The sequence below is a fragment of the Gracilinanus agilis genome, chromosome 3 (assembly GCF_016433145.1).
Source record: "Gracilinanus agilis isolate LMUSP501 chromosome 3, AgileGrace, whole genome shotgun sequence".
Lineage (NCBI taxonomy): Eukaryota > Metazoa > Chordata > Mammalia > Didelphimorphia > Didelphidae > Gracilinanus > Gracilinanus agilis.
In genome coordinates, this window is record NC_058132.1 from 504,532,179 (window position 1) to 504,546,600 (window position 14,422).

General features: G+C 35.9%; 1 protein-coding gene across 2 annotated transcripts in view; it reads right to left on the bottom strand.

Annotated features, from left to right (window-relative positions):
• Positions 1–3,572: 3,572 nt before the first annotated feature.
• The window catches only part of TFDP1 (transcription factor Dp-1), a 118,736-nt gene continuing 107,886 nt past the window's right edge, over positions 3,573–14,422 (bottom strand). For both annotated transcript variants that reach the window (XM_044670501.1, XM_044670500.1), the window contains exons 10-11: positions 9,430–9,511; positions 3,573–3,815 (exon numbers count right to left, since the gene is read on the bottom strand). In XM_044670501.1, coding sequence (XP_044526436.1) covers positions 3,668–3,815; positions 9,430–9,511 — 230 coding nt within the window. In that variant the 3' untranslated portion in view covers positions 3,573–3,667. The remainder of the gene's footprint in view (positions 3,816–9,429; positions 9,512–14,422) is intronic.

The following is a 14,422-nucleotide window of genomic DNA, read 5'->3' on the forward strand; positions in this document are numbered from 1 at the left end:
TCTTCAGGCAAAGCATCTGGGAGTCTGTGAAAGGTACAGGTATAATCGCCAGTTTGGCAGTGTACGGAAAGATTAGATCTCTAGCTTAAGATCACAGAGGAAGAAGTAAGCGACTGAGCTAGAATTATGAGCCAAGTTTATTTTGTCCAGACTGTAGTTTTGTTCAGGAAAGATCATCACTATCTTGACTTATTATCAAGAACCGGGAGTGGGGGGTGGGGGTGGGTGGATTTAGAGAGACAATAACCAAAAACTAATAACTAAAAGGGAATTCCAAATTATATATGAAGTGACACATTAAAAACTATTCATTTGGATTAAGATTAAGATTATCTAAATGTTTAATAATTCAACCCTCCATTCTGCTTTGAGGATAACACTTATCAACTTTCCACGAAAAATATTTAGCATTAATATTGCTGATCCATAAAAGACTTAACTAATATCTGAGTCTCTATTTACTCATCAATAAAATGATATAGGGAAAAAATTATTTCTATGTCTAATCCTTAGTTCAATTTTATAATTCATCATACTGAAAATGCAATAAGGGACAGCTAGGTAGTTCAGTGGAGTGAAAATCAGATCCAGAGATAGGAGCTCTGTCCTCGGGGTTCAAATCCAGCCTCAGACACTTCCCTAGCTTTGTGATTCTGGGCGAGTCACTTAACCCCCGTTGCCTAGCCTTTACCACTCTTCTGCCTTGGAACTAATAGAGAGTATCAATTCTAATATGGAAGGTAGGGGCTTAAAAAAAGAAAGAAAAAATGCAAGGAGATTTGATTCTCCCTAAAATTTAAAGGCTACATAGTTGGAAATATCCATTAACTAAAAGGTCTAATTTCAATGCAACTGACTATTTTGGTGGTAGACAGACAATTCACAACTATGCAGGAGTACAATTTCCACAATGCCCTTTTGTATTCTCCATTAATAATATTGAAATAACGCTCAAGAACTACACAAGACTGGATTGAGAATGGCAGAATATGTAAGCAGTGTGTATACAAGTCTATGATTATATTTCAAAGTCAAATGAAAATTCTCCTATTACTTGTTTTGAATTTTCTATTCCTCTTTTTCTCTCCAAAAGTACAAATAATTAAGAACTGGTTAAATATTAATTGGTTAAATAAATAAGAATTGGCTAAATAACGGTTATGTTTTCTAATCAATTGCTGAAATGTAAAATAAAAGGAGCTGCTGATGTTACCTGGATATAAAGTACCTTTCTGAATGGTTGACTCCACTATGTAACTGGATACAAAAACAGTTACTTTAAGAACAAGGGAGGTCTTTTGAAGATGGAAGGAACACCTAAGGTATCAGAAGCATGCTTCTAATGTGGATCACAAGAGGGAATGGAAGAGTGTGGATAAATGAATGTAAAATTCTTTTAGTTAATGATTCTAGCTTCTTCGCCCAAACACGGTTCTGGAGTTACTTAGTTGAATAGAATAACTCATCTGAGGTGCATCTTTCCCTATTCAATCCCTTAAAAATGGTTTACAAATAGAAAATCTGTCAAAAGACATATAACAAAAAATATGTGATATACATATGAAATATTTATCTTGAATAATCAAAGGTTGATGATACATTTATTTATATGGGTACTCTCTTCCTTTCTGAATTTGACAACTTATCTCATTTATTAAAGCATATCAAAATTAAGTAAAAGGCCCTAATTTTCACTTTCTCCTCAATAATCATCTTTTTTTTTTTTTAAACCTTCGGTGTATTGTCTCATAGGTGGAAGATTGGTAAGGGTGGGCAATGGGGGTCAAGTGACTTGCCCAGGGTCACACAGCTGGGAAGTGGCTGAGGCCGGGTTTGAACCTAAGACCTCCTGTCTTTAGGCCTGACTCTCACTCCACTGAGCTACCCAGCTGCCCCAATAATCATCATTTTTTAATGGTTGGACACCTTAAAAAGAAAAATCCAGTGTTACGATGCTATTTAACTCAATATGAATTCATAGCAAATTAATGGAATAAAGATCAGGATGTATGGGCTTATTGATGTAAGTCAATAAATTATGTCAAACCATTTTCCATTTCCTATTATTATCAGAGATAAAATCTGTCCTGATTATTAGGGCACTGTAAAAGTTATTGTCTACCAGAAAATAAAGTCATCTTTTATGTTGTGTACTTTATTGTCTATCTCCTTTGGTCTTCCAAAAATTAGTCAGGAGAACAATGGTTGTTCTGACTCCCCCCACCTCCATACAGGTGAGTACTGTAGCCAGGTATAATCGGCATGGGAGGCCAAGAGAAATAAAACCCCTCACTAATGCAACATCAGGCAATGCTGGGAGTTAAGAACATCAAAGTTTACCACCAGGGTATGTATTTTAGGTCCTGGCAATTAAATTTTACTCACTTTTTAAAGCAAAAGCCAGACCAAAAAATATTCTAGACAGAATAATCCTGAATTAGAAAAACACAGAGCTTCTTTAAAATGCCCATGCGCGTTTTATTAACAAAAACTAACAGTGCCAAGTTAAACAAGTCAAACAATTAAAGTCTCTTTAAATTCCATAAAATATTACAGAAAAGTTTATTTGTGTTTCAATAAAAAGACTATTGTCTTTGAACAGGCAGCTGACAGCATTTGTGCAGTTAATTTTGTTTTGTGAATAAATTTAAAAAGAGACTACACCACCTGCCTGAAATGCCTTTTTTTAATAAAAAAATGAACTATTAAAAATGATTGACAAATTTTGAGTTAAAAAACTGTTAAAACATTTTCTATATTTAATTTCAACTTTATAATAGATTACAGGAAGATGCTTACGAAACAAATACAAACATTTGTTTCAGTATATGTCTTTAAATGATAGACTTATAAGTATGTAAACAACTATATAATAAAAAGTTTCCAAAGTCTGCCTGTAAGAAATCAGGCAAATTTTACATAAGCAATAAATCATTCCAAACCTTCAAGATATTTTATATAGCTGCACCAGCATGGCAGTAAACTTTTGCCAAACAAAAACTTTTTTTTAAACCTTTTTAATCCATACATACCAACATATAGAGGAAAATTATATAAACTTGATGGAATTACAACAGTAAATATAATTTAAGGGAAATAAATTCATAACATTTATGGAGCTTAATGTTTAAAAAAGTAAAACTTTTTTTTGATTGGTTCTTTGGACATTGCATGATTTAGCAAAATAAAAACATATCATCTTGCTATCCATCAGATAGTGGCACCACTCAAAACACTCTTCAAATAAATGGCCATTCAGTGAACCATTTTCCACAAAAGGATAGCCTTTTATTTTCATTGATGTGGATGAAGTACAATTTCTTCAACAAATTCAGCGAAAATTGTTATGGGGCAAAATGGACATTCCTTCAAGTAAAAAATATTAGAAAACAAAACACAAAATCCTACCGAGTAAATAAAGGGTCTGCATTAGCACACTGGTATCAAAACACACATTCACACCACATTTTAAAAATCCTACGAAAAACAATCCTTGCTTGCTTATCAGAGCCGCACTCTCTAAATTCAATAGCTTACCAATATTTCCTTAGGGGTAGGATCAAAAATAAAAATAAAAATCCACATTTTTAAAAAAAGTTCTCTTCCCTAGAACAATTTATTCCTGAAGCTGAATTTGAAAGAAGGGAAAAGTCTACACGTCAAGAAATCAGTCTTCATCATCATTTTCATTAAAGTCATCATCATCGTCGTCATCTTCCCCAACATAAGATACTGGAGTTTCAACTCTGGAGCCACTGTACTGGGAGCCATTGGAACTCGTTGCCAACATTCCATCTGTACCATTGGTAAAATCACTGGAGGGAAAAAAATAACAGCTGTCATAAAAGTTTCCATGCTGAACTTTTTTTCCCCCCTGTACTCACTAAATCACGTATTAAGAAGGCAACGGGCAGTACATTCACAGTATAAGTTTCTAAGGTTTGTACACAGAAACATAAAAATCAATTGACAATGATGGTGAAACTTCTGCCCATCCCCTACCATGGAACTTTCAGTTATAGTGGCATATTTGTCTTACAGTATTCCTATGAAGAAAATGGTGACAGATTAAGAAACTAGCTCTCAAAAGATCTATGATTTAATCAAGGTTTCAGTAACCACAGAAGCAATGGCACCTGATGCCTTCCCACAAGGCTCACAAATGAGAGGTCAATTTGTGTACTAGATTTTGTTTTGTTTTCTAAAAAATAGTATTGGCTGCAAATTAACATAGTGGACAATATGATTTTCACCAATAACCTATATTAAGTAACTTGTTCAAGAACACAAGTAAGTGGCTGAGGCAATTTTAGCGCTCTGTGTGTGTGTGTGTGTGTGTGTGTATAAATATAAAATCTGAACCACTTAGTTGCCATAGGACCTTTAGGGTACAGAGCTTTCCATGGTGGGTTGAAATAGAAGAAGAGACTCTACTTTTACTTGACAGACACACGCCTGCCTATCATCAGTAGGGCCTCTCCAGATGGCAGTATTTCTAGAGCATTTCTGGGATTCCAATCTACTTGGTTCAGGCTGAAACCAGAAGGTATCCCTGAGCAAGATCCATGAGCCTAAAAGAGCCAGGAACTCATGAGTCATTGTGTAGCTAAACATAAAAGTAGCTCAAAAGTATAGCAATACCAGGACATCTTTGATACTCTCTAGCCATTCTGGCAAGCTAACAAAAGATATCTGCTGCAGCAAAATTGAGCATTCAAAACAGCCTCTTTTGATTTTTAATGGGTTTCTTTTTCTAAAGATTTCTGTCTTAATGAAGACATATATGATTGATCACATGGTCTTACGGGGACATGATTGGGGATGCTGACTTTAAGTGATCACTCTATCACAAATAGTAATAATATGGAAATGGGTTTTGAACAACGATACATGTGTAACCCAGTGGAATTTCTTGTTGGCTCCGGGAGTGGGGAGAAGGAAAGAACATGAATCACGTAACCATGGAAAAAAAAATCGAAATTAATTAAGTAAATTCTAAAAAATGAAGATTACTGTCTTAAACATGACATAAAAGAGAACAGTTACATGTGTCAAAGTGACTTCTTATCATCACTATCACTTGCTTGATATACTGCTGAGTCAGTGATCTCATTAGGTAGGTAACAACTTCTTTAAAGGTAAAAATTGCAACATCTTATCATTCTGTCAGATTCTTGCCCATATCCTCATATAATTCTCTAAGGGAGGATTAACCTGATTAGATGTTTCAGTCTTTTACTATTGGTGTTGGGCCGTCTGTTTCTCATCCCTACAAAGCTCACTAGTCTCTGATAATTTATTAACGATGGCTTTCCTGGCACTTCCTACATACAAGTTGTGGTTGGAAACATGACAGTACTTCTTTTTCTTTCTCTCTTTTGGGCAACTATGATTCTGATTTACCAGTGATCGTGGTGCTCCATGATTGATAGTTTATATCCATCAGGAGAAGAGCAGAGTGTAAGAAAACAAAAAAGCTGATTTTGTGGGTCAGGATGATGGCTGGGAGTATTGAAAGCATTACATAACTGTCCCAAGTATAACACTGCCTGACTGCTTTTATTCAATTCTTGACCTGAATCATGTGCAGTCTCTATTTAAGACAGATATACTCAAATAATTCAGTGAGCTTCCATCCAATAAGCTGGGTAACGGGTATCCTTTGTCCATTTAGTTTTTTTCCTTTTTTCCTTCCTTCTGTATATCATTATGCCAAAATATATTGATTGGCTATGGATCTTAAACTGGGGAAGCTTTCGGTAAGATTTGGGAAGCACTCTGTTCACGGTATCTGGCATCGGATATATCACATCAGAATGCCTGACCTAAAGTACCTAAACCTTCTTTCATTCCCATTTTAAGCAGGATCTCCTCCATGACGTGCTTTCCAGGATAACACTAGGTATCACAGATAACAGCTACATGGCACTTGGAGGACTCTGTCCTGTGACCTCCATGACAACCCAGTGAGCCAGTGTGGGCATTTTCAAACTCATTTATAGAGAAGAAGTATATCATGTAGGATTTCAATCTAATCCCATCAGAAGAATACTTTACTCCTTCTAAATAATCTTTAAACTGGTCATGTTTCAGAAAAGCTTAAGAAATCGCTGTCTCTATAAAATGGGGATAACTTAAGATGCTGCAGGATCGCTTGGAGGAGAACTCTTGGTAAACTTAAACACCCCTTTCATGCCTGCATGCCCTGCCCAAGAGGCTCCCAGGAAATCGTCTACCATCTCTCCCAAAGCTTCGAGGTTTTCTCTAGAGTAGACAGAATGAAGGCCCCAGTGGGGGAAGCAGCCAGTCACCTCCAGCCTACTTTCTCTTCCTAAAATGGGATTTCTTCATTTTCTGCTGGTTCTTCTTCTTCTTCCAAGTTCTTCATTGTCTGTCTGCACACATCTACCGTGCGCCATTTTCACTGCCTTCTTGGTGATACTCTTTAAAACCTCTTGTGTTCTATGCATTACTGTTGGTAACATAGAGAAGCCAGACCTTTGTTTTGGGGCCATTACTCACAGACAATTCAGTCCATTCTCCTCCCCTGTCCAAAGCAGGACTCATCTGGAATATCTCTCAGATAAACACACACACAGACAAGACTTTATAGAGTTCATCTAGAGGCATGTGGTCATCTGTACAATGGACATTCTTCACCCACAGGTTTTTTTCCTGTGTAATGATTCTTTTGAATCATTACAATTTTCTCCCCACAGGAGGCAACATTCTAAGGCATGATGCCACCCACCAAAGGCACATGTAGAAAACCGTCAACCACAGGAAATTCCACTTCAGCTTGGATTTTGTGCTGGGTCTCCTCTATCCCACTGGTTCCTGCTTCTGGGGAACATGTGGCTTTCTTCCATTTTAAGCTTCAACTGGTATTACCACGAGAGAACCTTTGAACAAGCTCATTTCTGTTATATCTTTCAAGGCATCTAGAATGGTTTCTAATGGTATCTTGTTGAAAAAGAACCTGTAAAGGGGTGTTTTGTACTGACAAAATTCAACTGAGAAGACATACTAAATGCCTATTAGTGCCATGCACTAAAATGTTTTGGGGGGAGGGTGGGGAAGGAAGAGGAAAAGAGAAAAGGGGGAAGTGTAATCAAAAACAAGGACAATGGAATCTTATTTTGTCTACATTTTTGAGTCAGTTGTGAAATAGTAAGATGGGGCCCATGGTCAAATATAACTTATGAAAGTCTACTTGTTCTCTATTAAAACTTGATTTATAGGGGGCAGCTGGGCAGCTCAGTGGATTGAGAGCCAGGCCTAGAGACGGGAGGTCCTAGGTTCAAATCTGGCCTCAGACACTTCCCAGCTATGTGACCCTGGGCAAGTCACTTGACCCCCATTGCCTACCCTTACCACTCTTCTGCCTTGGAGCCAATACACAGTATTGACTCCAAGACGGAAGGTCTTTTTAAAAAAAAACAAAAAAAAACTTGATTTAAATTTAGATGACTGTCACAATGGCTTTTATAAATGAGTCAGCATATCGTTCAGTAGCTTTTGATAGTCTCTCAGGCACCTTTTTACAGAATTAAATATCTTCTCCATCTTGTAAACCTTGCACATGAATCCCTCAATGCCCTCATAATTGTGTCATCTCCACCATAGATCGCTTTTACTATGTAGTCTAAACCAGCTGCTTTTCAAAGCTTTTGTTCTCTTGAGTAACATTTCTGTCACCCCCAGATCTACATCATGGACTATCCAGTTGCGATAGTTACTATTCTTAATAGAGAAAATATAGTTTTAATTTTCACAAAATTTCCCCCCATTTTTCTTTTGTTTGTAGTCCTTCCATTTTCATCCTTGCCCTCGGCATATCTTGGCTCAGTTGAATATCTTTGTCAGTCTTTATATGCAATTGCTTTTCTCCTCAAGTGCCTCTTTCTGCTGTATGAGACAATAATGGTTCATTCCTATATATGATCCTTCTTCATAAGAATGAATGAATGAAGAAATCATTTATTATGTGCAAAGCACTGCTGAGTGCTACAGAAACAAACAGAAAAGCAAGAGAATCTCTTAAGATTTTCACAAACAAGTTTATATTTTCCTTTGACTATCTTTGGCAGCTCTCTCTATGCTTGATAATTATGGCACTTTCTGCCTCTTCTGGTCTCCTTATTGTGGCAATTAATTTATATCAGCTAAATGTCTGCAATAAAATTTTTTATACTCAGTGTTTGTCATTTCTATTTCTGATGTTATTTTAGCCATTTGTAATTGCCAGGATTCAGAGCTCAATTGTTTCAGATGAATAGCATATCTTTTTCTCATTATTATTCCTTATTATTTCTTTTTACTCATTCCAATTTCAGTCATGTCAAGTCAATGGTCTGACTCTTCAGAATCAGAGATAACTTTTACATAAATAACAAGCCTTTACTGCCAAAAAAAAAAACTGATCTGATTTTTTTGTAACATTCACAACAAGCAGTTATTTTCTCAAATAAAGAGTTCATGAAATAAAGGCAAGAAGCTTCTGTTTAATTTGTCTTTAGCCTTTCTTGTTCCTTCTTCTTGAATTATGTTTTCTGATATACTTTTCCCCATCCTCACCTTTTCTGTCTTTGTTCTGAAACCAGAGAATATATTGATTTCATTTAAAGAGCCCAACCAACCACTCTTCAGAGTCTCTCTACTTCTTCATTCTTAACAAATCTAAGAGATGCATGTAAAATGCAATTACTTCTATGGTAATCTTTTTTGTAAATACTTATTAATATTGTAGCACCTGATATTCCACACAAGGTTAACTTTCTAGCTGTCTTTGGATGTATGATCAAACTCATTTCACCAATTCCATTTTGTATGTCTATGGGACATCCTTCCATTTAAGGCAGAATTTCCTTCTTTTGCTTTCAATTACAGTGAGAATGACTTCCACAATGTCCTTCTTTGATGCTTGGTTAGGGTATGAAGCTAACCCTGATTTCTTGAAGTCCATTTGTGTGCAAAGCATAAGGTTTCACAGATTCTATCAAGCTAAAATATTTCAAGTATGGCCCCAGCAATGGGTGGAACACATTTTCTAAGAACTAGCCTACCTGAATAGAGACTGGCTGACCACTTGGTGATGGACTTTTTTGGTCATAAAATGCTACAGAAATGTGAATAAGTATTATCACAACAAAGTTCTAAGTTCATTAAGAATCCAACCTTATAGAATACTACTTGAGGGAAATTTTTAAAGCATCTTCTTCACAAAAGTATAAAAACAGGCTAGTTCAAAAGTATGATAACCAGAGAGGCAAAAATGGAATTTGTTGATAAAAATTAGCTAAATTATTCATGTACAATCAGTATATCAATTTTGCACTTAAAAGTATTCAAATCCGCTGAAAACACAGTGAGATAAAGTTCTTTTAAAAAGTTACACTCTTTCATAATAATTTTATAAACTGGTTTCACCTGGCAGAAAACCTTGTGCCACTTGAAGTCGAACCAGATGATGATGTGACATATACACTGCTGATTGATCCCTGAGCCATTTCTGAAAACAGAAAGAAAACAGAACAATTAATGGTATTTGAGAAAACACAAAAAAGAAATGTGAAAAGGCAAAGGAAACCAAAGAAAAAAGAAAAAGCAAAGAGAGGGAAGGCTTACTGATAGCCTTATGAAATGTATAGAATGACATAAATGATGGCAATCGATTATTCCTAATATCTACCAAGATCAGAAGAAAAGGAAACAAGTTTAAAATAATCGCTATATGAGAGGTTATAAATAAGCTATGAAGTCAAAGAGAAAAGGACACAAGTTATTTAACTGTTTGGAGACAGATTTTGCATTCTCCGGGATGGCTTAGTCAATTGCCCTCCCCCTTCTTTTTTTAAACCCTTCCCTTCTGTCTCAGAACCAATACTAAGTACTAAATGTAAGGCAGAAGAGCAGTATAGGCTAGGGAATGGGGGCTAAGTGGCTCACCCAGGGTCACATAGCTAGAAAGTGTCTGAGGCCAGGTTTGAACCCAGGTTATCCCAACTCCAAGCCTGACTCTCTATCAACTAGGCTACCTGGCTGTCCCAGTTGATGCCTTTTTAAAAATGTTTTCTTGGTGACTTGTTCACGTCAGTCATTCCCTCTTGACTAAATCCTCCCAGAGTGACAAAGAAGAACAAGGAAGCAAAAACATGCCATACGGAGACTGTTTGACTCTGTATATCCTGATGGGTCCTGACCTCTCTGCCATGAGGGAAGAAGTCCATTGGGTTAGCTCTTCTTTGGGACCTTTCATTGTTTGGAATTCAGCTTCTTTCAAGGCACGGTTACTGTGTACACTCTTCTTTGGGTGCCATTATTTTGTCTACCTTCTCATATTTCCTTGAATTCCTCATATTAATTTCTGCATAACAGTATTTTATTCTGTCACTTTACCGTAGTATTTTTAGCCATTCCCCAATAGAGAAGTATTTAGTGTTTACAGGTGTTTACTACCACCAATCACACTGCCATTAGGGACATTCTAGTATATACACCAAATATATTTAACCATTGTTTTGTCTTTGATCCAGCTGAGGCATATGCCCAGCAGTGGGATTGCTCAGTGGGCACAAATTAGAAACTTTATTAGCATGATTACAAATTAAAATCCAGAATGGTTGGATTATTTTGCAAGTCCACCAGCAATTCATGAATGCATCTGGCTTCCAAAGACTCCTTTAATAATGTTTTCATCTTTTGCCAGTTTGCTTGGTGGAAGATAAAAACTCAAGAGTTGTTTACTTTATTAGGACTAATGATTTAGAACATATTGTCAAATGGTCAGATAGGGTCAGAAATTCTTTTGAAAAATGGTCGAATCCTTTGATTATGAATTGGAAAATGCTATTTGGTATAATTTCCTAAATAAGTGGAATCAATTTGAGGCAAATATTTTGCCCACTCTACCACTTCTCTTCTAAATCCACACCAGCAATTCTTTTATTTGTACAAAGGCTTTTTAATTGTATAGTCATGACTGTCCATTTCTTCTTTTGTCCCTCCATCCTATTTAAAAATTCCTTCCCTGGTGACAGAGGTGAGAGATACCTTATTTTGTTTTCTTCTTATTTCTTAATGATATGATCTTTTCTATTTCAGGTCATGTAGACAATTTGAACTCACTGTGAAACATGGTGCAAAATAATGGTAGAAACCTAATTTCTGCCAAACTTCAGTCTAATTTTCACAATAGTTCTTATCAAACTGAGTCCCTTCCACTAATAATTTATGTTCTTAGGTTTTACAAAACACTAAACACCTGCTGTTTATTTACTTCTTTTTCTTGTTTATTTACTCTGTTCTACTGATCTATTTTTGTTTTTCAAAGCAGTATCAAGCAGATTTGATTATCAGTGATTTAGAATCTGGTATGGCAACACCATGACCATTTCATTTGTATTTTTTAATCATTAATTTCCTTAAGATTCTAGAACTTTGTTTTTTCTTTTAGAACTTTGTTTTTTCAATGAATTTTATCATTTTTTCTATTCCAAAAAATACCTCCTTGGTACACACTGCAAACATAAGGAGTGAATTATCTCCTCTTATTTTACAACTTAGAGGATATCTCGGACTTAGAAGAAGAAAAGAATGTTTCTTTAAATGCTCCAAAAAATGTTCAATTTTAAATACATTTGTGGTTTTTCTCCTCATTGGCAAATCATTTAAAGACTGGAGACAGTCTTTCTGTGAGAGAGGAAATTTCAAGATCTGTACTTTATGCCCTACCATGTAATCAACATTTATGTATGCTATTTAATGTATCTATTCAGAAGTCATCACAAGTCAGGTAAAATCAGGTTTAACAATTCATTCACCTATGTATCTTCTTTATCATCCTGTTCAACTTATCTCACTCTTAAAAGGAATATTAAATGATTGTGCTACTCTCATTGTCTTTTTGCAATTTGCTTAATTTACTTTAAGAATTTAATTACTCTGCCATTTGATGAATATACATTTAGTATTGTTAATTTCCCAATATCTTTAAGTACAATGGTTCGATTAATGCACTGCTGGTGGAGTTGTGAATTGATCCAACCATTGTGGATGGCAATTTGGAACTATGCCCAAAGAGCTTTAAAAGACTGCCTGCCCTTTGATCCAGCCATACCATTGCTGGGTTTGTACCCCAAAGAGATCATAGGGAAAAAGGCATGTACAAAAACATTTATAGCCACGCTCTTTGTGGTGGTAAAAAACTGGAAAACCAGGGTATGCCCTTCAATTGGGGAGTGGCTGAACAAATTGTGGTATATGCTGGTGATGGAATACTATTGCGCTCAAAGGAATAATAAACTGGAGGAATTCCATATGAACTGGAAAGACCTCCAGGAATTGATGCAGAGTGAAAGGAGTAGAACCAGGAAAACATTGTACACAGAGACTGATATACTGTGGTAAAATCAAATGTAATGGACTTCTGTACTATCAGCAATGTAATGGCCCAGGACAATTCTGAGGGATTTATGGAAAAGAACGATATCCACATTCAGAGGAAAAACTACAGGAGTGGAAACACAGAAGAAAAACAACTGCTTGAACACATGGGTTAATGCAGACACGATTTGGATGTACTCTTAATGACCTAGTACAATTATCAATAATATTTTGTCAATCAATGACACAGGAAGAAACCAGTGGAAATGGGGGGTGGGGGTAGAGAGAGCAAGAACATGAATCATGTAACCATGGAAAAAATTTTTCTAAAAAATAAAAATAAGGATAAAAATTTAAAAAAAGATAAGTATAACAGTCCATCTACCTGGACTTAGTCAATTTTATCTGACAGCAGAATTGGGGTTCCCTTTATTTGATAAGTTTCCTGAAGCCTAACAGGTTTTGTTCCTGTCTGTATTTTTACTCATGTATCTATATTTAAAATATTTCTTGTAGGCAACAAATTACTTGGGTTTTATTTCTTATTCATTTCTTTATTATTAAAGAATTTAACTTTTCTCATTTAGAATAAGTTTGTGTTGTCCTCATGCCAATTAAGTTTGTTTTATCTACCATTATCTACTTAAAGGTAATAAACAAATACACTCTCATGGAAGTGTTCCATAACTTGAGGGTTGTGGGGGGCATGGAAATGGAATTCATCTTGTCTTTGTCCTTCCCCTCAATACTTCTCTCTTAACCTATAAACCTCATTTTCTACCTTCTCTCAGCTCTATCCTTCTGGGATATCCAATGATCGTCTCTTCAACAATGGGATAAGCACAGAAATGCAGAAATGTACCACTCTCTTTCAGAAGCTTCCATATTCTTAAGTATCTAATCTCCCCATAGCAGGCATTTTAAGCCCCTTCTGCTCCCTTTCTTCTACCTCACCTCCTTGGGGTCATTTCATGATGATGCCAGATTATTTCCTCACTGCTGGTTATACCTGAATCTTATTTTTCTCTCAGTGTCTTGCCCCTCAGTGGTATCTTCAAAGGCAGAGGGAGGAACTGAAAAGTCTAATCTTCCTTTCCCTCTCTAGTGCTGAAAAGACATCTTGGTCTCTTGTTTAACCCTCTCTTCTCTATTTGAGAGAAATTTCTTTATATTATTTTACAACTTACATTTAATATGGGAACATTCAGGGGATCAGACTTTTTTCCCCCCTCATGAAAAAATAATTTGCTTCCTCTACCTTCTCTCCTCTTGATTTTCTTCTTATGACTTTTACTCTTGAGATTTGTCCATTTTGATACTTTTATGTTTTATCCTTCTCGGCATACCAGGTTTTTTTTTTCTTTTGAAAATAAAAGAGAACTTATTTTCAATTTCAGTATTCTTGTTTTGTAGAGCTCTTGTGTTTCCAACATGTTTTACTCTTTAAAATTCTATTCCATCATTTTTCCTTCTAGAACTGCTTTTTTGTGTTCTAATCGTCATTTGGTTTTTCTCACCTTAATTTTTTTATATGCACACTTAATTTTCAGATTACTCCTCTGAACAATTTTAAGAGATTTGGGGAGCTGCTTCACTGTTACTTAAGAAGAGCCTTGTAGAATTTGTTGAGCACCTCTCATCTTCCTCAAGTGATTGTGACTTTCTTATTACAAAGTACTCATCCAATGAGATGCTCCTTAAACATATACTCATTTCTCTCCTTTGATTAGCTCTCATCTCTCTTAATCAATGGCTCTGCTAACATTTTTATGGTCTTCTGGCTGAAAATGTGTTTATTTTCAATCATCTCCTCTCCTAACGTCTAAAGTTCTTGTGCCCTCTCACTCAGCCCTGGCAGTACTTTCAAACAAATTCCCTCCACAAGCTAGAGGTTGAAGGTGGTCAATGGAAACTCTTGAGTGTTCTACTGCCTATTCTCTTCCTTTACCAGTCCCACTCTTTCTTTTGTGTTCCCTTGCATTTTCTGAAAATGGAATTCTTCTCACAATAGGAGAGCCTATAGGAGCTGGTTGTAAAG